The 7956-nt window shown below is 39.7% G+C and overlaps 1 protein-coding gene across 1 annotated transcript in view; it reads left to right on the top strand.

The window, feature by feature from the left end:
- The window catches only part of TRABD (TraB domain containing), a 25937-nt gene that overhangs the window by 17558 nt on the left and 423 nt on the right, over positions 1-7956 (top strand). The window contains exons 4-8 of the mRNA XM_018576722.1: positions 821-987; positions 1215-1355; positions 5919-6029; positions 7518-7657; positions 7766-7938. Of these exons, the coding sequence (XP_018432224.1) occupies positions 821-987; positions 1215-1355; positions 5919-6029; positions 7518-7657; positions 7766-7938 (732 nt within the window). The remainder of the gene's footprint in view (positions 1-820; positions 988-1214; positions 1356-5918; positions 6030-7517; positions 7658-7765; positions 7939-7956) is intronic.

Genomic DNA, 7956 nt, shown 5'->3' with positions numbered 1-7956 from the left:
GAGCACAGAGGGAGATATAGGAGATACAGTAAATTGCAAATCTATTTGCTTATCTTTAGGCCTTAGCCTGGGCAGAGCACTTTATCCCCAGCCGTCAATATTCCTATCCTTTTCACCTTCAAAAGGGTCAACATGCTTTTTAGATATTGGTCCTCCAATCAAAACATAAGGACCATTTTCATATTTGCCCAGTCTCGAGCGCCTCAAGTTCAAAATGCTACCTGCTACTGGTATAGACCAAGAATGGCACTGATATCTCCCCGGTAGTTTCAATATATAATCCACCACTCCCAAATCCCCTGCCAGCTCATATAAGTCATACCTCAGGTGCAGGCAAAAAAGGTGCGTCCTCGCCTCACAAATATGCATGGAAAGCAGCCGCTCTCCACAGGTTTTGAAGAATAAATACATTTTTATTGTTGGCCCATATGCACTATACACCGCAATCGTTGTGGTTAAATTGGAGATCTGGCTGCTTGCAATTAGGCCCACACCTGTATGAGGGGGTGCAATTTCCTTGTATAAAAACCTGATGTAAATGAATAGCTTCACCTCTATGACTAAGCTGAGTTGGTGAAACACGTAAAAGATTTTGTGATGTGAGGAAGTGATCTGCAGTGTACAGTGCGTATAGGCTAACAATAAAAATTAATTTATTCTTCAAAACCTGTGGAGTGCGGCTGCATTCCATGAACACATGTCCCCATTTGAGTGTGGCCACAGCCTCCACCCTCCATTTAATTTTTTTAATCAAAGTAATTAATTTTTTCTATTAAACCTATTAGTGTTAATCATTTTGTATGTTTTTTGTTTTTTCTAGCGGATGCTGATGCTTTTAGGATTCTGTGGGAAATGAAAATGAAGAAAAGACAGAAGCGCCCATCGCTTCCAGAAACTGTGACAGAACTTGGCACAGAGGATGGAAGCAAAGTGTACATTGTAGGCACTGCTCACTTTAGTGACAGCAGCAAGCAAGATGTGGTAAAGGTAATAGCCAAGCCAGCTTTTACACTGTTGGTCCTTTTTGTTGATTGATTCCAATTTGCATTCTGATAAGACATTTGATTATTCAGCAGTATATTGCTGTGACAGAACACAAGGTTAAGTGTAATCCGCAGGTGATCATGTAAAATGTGGTGTTTTCCTCAGATCTTAGGTGTAACTAGACAAACGTTTGCTGTATAAAATGTTGAAGGCTTATGTTTCTTTTTCAGACCATTCAGGAAGTACAGCCTGATGTTGTTGTGGTTGAGCTATGCCAGTATAGAGTATCCATGCTAAAGATGGATGAAGAGACCTTACTGAAAGAAGCCAAAGAAATCAATTTTGAGAAGCTTCACCAAGCTATTAAACAGGTATCTTCTTTTTTTTTTTTCTTTTTACTCCTTCTGCATTTTGCAGTGGTATTCGACTTTGCTTTACCAGTCTCTGTTCAATGTCATATATATATATATATATTATTATCATTATTATCATTATTATTATTATTATTATTATTATCATCATCATAAACATCACTAAAGTATGTCTGAAACTTCATCTGTATCTCTTAGAATAGATTTCATTTACCCAAAGAAAGCAGATCACCATAAATCTACTTATGAATTATTTTTTTTAGATGTATTGGCATGTGCAGTAATGCCTTTTTGAATTCTTTTAGTTACTTTTTTCTGTTCGTTCAGTATACCTTAATGGACATGTAGTGCCCATATGGGCTAAACTGACACAGTTGAGTGACGGGAGAGCAACAGTCTCAGGTCTGGTCACTGACATGCACTCTGGATTTGACCAGTTCATGCTGGCCAGTTAGGTCACCGTGATCCCTCTATAGCCAGTCCATTCACTATTATGGTAAATTTCAAAAACTTTACTAGCCGTATGCAGAGAAACCTCCTATGTTACATACGTATGCATACACATACATATAGAGAGATAATGTGTATAAGCTATTTGGATATGAGAACAGGCATTTTCTTCTGTTCGCCTTCATTAAACACAGGGTGTGCTGCAGACTTTGGGATCTTTGAAAGAGCAATTTTTACAGGTCTATTAGCTCTGTTATTAGTTTGGTGTTACTATAGTTCCGTATTCTGCTTCAAGGAAAACCACTAATTTTGCTGATGTAGTGTAAAAAAAATAATAATAATGATGGTGATGATTATCATTGGTAGTAGAAAATATATATATTTATTTCGCATCCATTGAGTCTTTAAGATTTGGGTTATACTGCTGCCTACAGGAGCATTAGACACTGGCAAACAAAATAAGTGTAGGCCAGCCCAGGATAACCTCTCCTACCAGCATAACTCTGCTTTTTGCAACTATCCAGCACAGCTGCCCTCAGCCTGATTTTGGAGTGATGCATCCAGACCCCTCTAGGTGAAGTGTCTTGTGCAATCTGTGCTCTCTTCCCTGTCATACTGCATCAAGGAACAATCTCCCCACTGCTGCTCCTGCTTGCAAACATTGCAAATAACCATTTTAAAACGTCAGTCTCCGATCCATTCCTGCTGTCCACTTACAGTGGACTTCAGTCACCTCCAAGTATCTAACCCTCACATGCTACCAGCTTTTCGGTTTACAAGAGTATCTGAGGCTTTGCCTCTTACCCTGAGCTGTGCATAGCCTTACCACACGTCTCATTCTAGACATAGGGGGGACAGCCCAGTTGTACCAGGTGCCCTCAGCTCTCTCTACTAACTGCTTTGGGTATGCTTGCAGCAGGCTTACTGATTGTGCCCTTGTCTGCAGCCTGAAATAATGTGCTCTGCTTCTGTCAGTCATTGGAGTTCTCTTTTTAGTTATGTCGGGGATGATTGGGTCCTCTGCTCTTTTTTAAATTAGATTTTTACTACAGTCAAGCAAGAGTTTGACATATCACCTAGTTGTTAGCTGACTGTCAAAATCCCTTAAGAAATCGTGGGACAGCTGAAGTTGATCTTTTGGTTTATATAATGTGTGGAGCAAATGGCTGTAGCTTTGTTTCAGTTGTGATGGGTCTATTTGAAACTCACTGGACTATCTCTCACATGGGTCTTGCGTTTATACACATGCAAAGGGAACTTTGGGTAAAGTGCTGGACTGCAAAAACCTTGTGTAAGAAGCTTTTGATCTGCTTGGCCTTTAAAGGGACATTGATTCTTGCTAGCATTAGCAAAGATGCTACTGGTTGCTAGAGAAGCCATCTTCCTCAGAAGAAGAGACATAGACTGCAAGTCTTTGCCCTCTCTGACCGTTAACCCCTTCATGACTGAGCTAGTTTTCAGGTTCTGTTCATAAATGACTGACACATTTTTTACATTTTTGCTGTGTGATTCTTCCACAGCAGTAATATACTTTCTTACTAAATGTACCCACACATATTATATATAGTTTTTTTAAGGACAGATAGGGCTATATAATTATATCACATATGTGTACCTAACCCCTCACTTAGTTTGAATAAAATAAAAAAAATGAGGAAAAAAACTAGAAGAAAACACTTTTTTCACAAGTTTTGATTATTATTATTTTTTTTTAGAATTTTTTATATTAATTATAGTATAAAAAATATATTTATAAATAATTTATATTTTCCTTATTTTGTTTTACACTTTATTTTTATTTTTTTACACTTTGTAAAAAAAAAAAAAAATTAAAAGTTTTTTTTTTCTTGTCAGTTTATATCAAGCAATCACTATGACAGCTTGATAAATTAACTTTTTTATTTTATTTTTGGCTATTAGGCTGATCCAAACTTAGGAACAGCTAATAATAACCTTAGAGACTGATCCTGACTTTAGTCAGATTCAGATCTCACTAAAAGCTCTTTGATCGTGCCTAGACGATCAGAAATGATACATTTCACTCAAAAGATATACATTGTATCTCTTGTATCTTTTGAGTGAAATGTATCTAAACATCAGGCTCTCAAGCTGTCAAAACAAATAGCAGAGAGGTGAGGTGAGTCACTGCTGCCTCTCTGCTATTTTGAGCTGTCAAATACGGGATCGCAAATTGAGGTCCTCTATTTGCATGTAACGGCTTCATTCTTTCATTAATGAAAGGAAGAAGCTTTTACAAAAAGCTTAATTATTTCATTAATTAATGCCTCCAATACTGAGACATTAATGAATGACTGTTAAATGCTGAGAATCAGCAAATACCGGCATTACAAAGCCTGATATAACTCGTCACGTACAGTGTACGTGGCCAGTCATATAGGCACAAAGTGACAGGACGTACACTATACGTCTCCCGTCACGAAGGGGTTAAGAAACAATTTCTTTATTTCTCCACTCCCTTGACATCATCTTCCCGAACCTCAAAGCCTTGTTTCCAGTCCACCCGCAAGGTCTCCCAAATCCTTAGACAAACCTTGCTCTGTATGCATGTATGCCCCCAATTTCCAGAGTGGGACAATATTTGTTAGCCTTTGTGGATGCTTGGACAACTTGCTACTTTGCTGCATGTGTTCGAGAGCTAATATTCCAGGGCTACAAACTGGAATTTCACTCCCTGTCCCCTCCTCAGTTACTCACCTCCCAACCTTCCTTTTGTCCCTGCACAGATTAGCAGTTCTCAATCAAACCCTCTTGGGTCTTCTGGACCGAGGTGCCATTGCCCCATTTTCTGTGGCAGAACAATTTCAAGGATTTTACTCCACTCTGTTCACTGTTCCCAAACACAAAGGTTCTGCCCTACCTTTTGATCTCTATAATGATCAGCATGAGATCCACCTGGTCTATTATTGCCTTCCTTTATGAGGGAAAGTTTCTGGCTTTTTGTGGATATCAAGGATGTATACCTGCGTGTCCCTATCTTTCTAGAGCATCATTATTTCCTAAATTTTGCTTTGGGGTCCCTACACTACCAGTTTGTGGCCTTGCCCTACGGCCTCTCATTTGCACCTCCCAGGTATTCACTGGCCCTGGGGTGCATTCTCATGGCAACCCCATTGTAGGATACTTAGCCGAACCTCCTGTTGAGGAAACGACTAGTGTGGGCTCTGCCTAGATGTTGTAGCAGTTCAGGTGCATCCTAAAACGTCAGAAATAGTCACTGGGGCTGACTCCTCATCATTAGGAGTACACTATCTAGGGCAGGGGTGGCAAACTCCGGCCCTCCAGCTGTTGTGGAACTACAAGTCCCTTGAGGCTTTGCAAGATTCTCACAGCCACGGGCACGACTCGCAGATGCATCATGGGATTTGTAGTTTCACCACAGCTGGAGGGCCTGAGTTTGCCACCCCTGATCTAGGGTCTAGTCCTGGACACAATTCAGGCCAGAGTGTTCCTTCCACAGGGAAAACTTCAGACTCTCCAATTTAAGAAATCGAGAATACCGTTTAGGAGTCAGACTCTGCTTTTTTTTTCTCAGAGACTTGGGCCTGATGTTTCTTCATTCCAGGTAGTTTTTTTTTTTTTTCTCTGTTTCACTCCAGATTTCTATAACACAGCATTCTTTCGCTGTGGGACAAGTCAGACCGTACCCATTCCGTTGTTTTTTTTCTTGGGCCTCTTAGCGGTTGGACTCTTAGCAGTTGGACTGCTTTTGAATGCCCTGAAGGTTAGACGTCCTGTGTATCTCAATGGATGAGAGAGAATATAGGATTTTTGTACTCCCTGTAAAAATCCTTTTCTTGGAGGATGGAACCTGTTCCACAATGGACTACGTGTTTATGATCATTATCTTGGTACTGCTTTGCTACCAAACTGAGGCATTCTGGCAGTAGTAGGGGTTATCCTGGGCTGGCCAACAGTTTGTGGGGTTTTTTTTGTTTTTTTTGGCTCACCAGTGTCTAATCCTTCTGTGGGTGGCAGTATAACAGGTTAGGTTCAATATTTCTCAAAGACTATTTGTAAGACTGAAGGTTCCATTTTATAGATAACCAGTTTTTTTGTCTTGGAGATTTATCTTTTCCTTTGTTCTTATGCCAGAATGGAGTTATGTCTGGTCTCATGCAAATTCTTCTGCTGAAAGTGTCTGCACACATCACAGAACAGCTGGGAATGGCTCCAGGTGGTGAGTTCAGAGAGGCCTTCAAAGAGGTGAGACATTTATTTCTCTGTTTGTAGCAAATGTGCATTTATATTTTTATAAGAATTCTGTAATGCATTTTATCAATGAAGACTCTATTGGTAACAGGACACAGAGTTGTATAGGCACCTGTGGAGGCAGTAAGCTAAACAAGCCTAGTGAGAGACTTATTCCTTCCTATAACTCTTTATAGCCCCCCATAACTCCCTGAATTTTATGACCCAATTGGACTCTGACTTCTTGTAGGTATCTTCCTGTTTAGCTCGCGATATACTGAGCTTTGGGTCATGGGAGGACACTAGTTTATGTCCTCCTAGTTTTCCTTTTAAACCATCAGCAATGGTTAACTACTTGTCTAATGTAGGGGGAAAGGAATGAGGAAAAAAAATACCCTTTTCCTCATTCCCCAGCAGCTGGCCCACTTTTCCGCTCTTTGCACTGTGGGCTCCCTGCATCCCTGTATGCAATGCAAGACCACTGGTCTTGCACTGTATGTAAAGACGTCTGCTTGGTAGCAACCAGTGACGTGTGGTTTCCTTGGACTGGATGTATGGTGACTACTATTTGACTACACTGTAGTGTAGTGAAATTTACAGACTCTGCAGGCCAACACCCTTGTTTCTTTTGGCGGTGTGTTACTTTTTTCTCATTCCATGTTTTTTTCATATAAAGACTAAGGCATTTTAAGATGAAACTAAATGCTCCTTCAAAAAATATTTTATCAAAATTCCCCCTTTAGTGCAGTTGCTAAAGAATTCATTCCATAAATGTCCTGTAAATAAGATATTTGAGGTGCTGGAATCTTACATCTGTGCATGTCGTAACTTTCGCTTCTTGTTTTGTGCACCCATGTTTGAGTTGCGTGTGCAAGTTCAAAAGTGATTTGGCCATTCATGCTACATTACCCATCAACCATAGTGTGAGAGAAGTAGCAACACAGATGGGATGGGGACATCAGTCACCTCATTCATTAATATGAGAAGGAGGCCACACGTAGAAAAATCATGTTATGCAAATTAGGGTATTTACGGTGGTCAGTCAGCACTTTGACTTGCAGTTTAGAGCAGGGCAAAACACCCCAATGCTCCTGTTAAAGGGCTGGTGTCATCCAGGGAAAGGATACAACTTCATAGTCTATCTATAGGTTTCTACTGCTTTTTCGGTTAGCTGCAACGAGGACTATACAAGGTTCCACTGTTTGAATTTTAAAGCCACTACAACTCCATTTAGCACAGTATTGTTGCTTTTGGATTAAGCTTATTAGTGTTTTCATTTACAGTTCAACTATGTGTTAACATGGTTGCCTGACAGTGTACGTTCTCCATTTGAAACTATATGCTGAATTTAGATATGGCAATGTAAAATATGTATCTGTAAAATGTAATTTTTTTTTTTTTTTTCAACAAACATTCATTGTGGAATTTGTGGTTTTTGTTTTAATGAACATATATATAATCATGTTCATTCCTTGAGACAATATTCTGTTGGACATCTTGCAGGCCAGCAAAGTGCCTTTTTGCAAGTTTCACCTTGGAGATAGACCTATTCCTGTAACATTCAAGAGAGCTATTGCTGCACTTTCATTCTGGCAAAAGGTCAAGCTTGCCTGGGGCTTGTGCTCCCTGTCGGACCCTATAAGGTAAGAAAATCTGTTCTCAAGGCCTGGCCCTCACCAACACACTTAACGCAGTTTTCAAATTCAGTTAAATTGTGCATATTTTATTTTTTTAATGTATTTTTACTTCAGTGAGGATGATGTGGAGAAATGTAAACAGAAGGATTTATTGGAACAGATGATGGCTGAAATGATCGGTGAATTTCCTGACCTCCATCGCACCATAGTCTCCGAGAGAGATATTTACCTAACCTATATGCTGAAGCAAGCTGCTAAAAAAACAGAAATACCGTGTGCCTCTGAGAGTAATTACATTTTTATAT

This window comes from Nanorana parkeri, unplaced genomic scaffold (genome assembly GCF_000935625.1).
Source record: "Nanorana parkeri isolate BGI_ZX_2015 unplaced genomic scaffold, ASM93562v1 scaffold75, whole genome shotgun sequence".
Lineage (NCBI taxonomy): Eukaryota > Metazoa > Chordata > Amphibia > Anura > Dicroglossidae > Nanorana > Nanorana parkeri.
The sequence above is the reverse complement of the archived record's forward strand: the minus strand, read 5'-3'. Positions and strand labels throughout refer to the sequence as shown.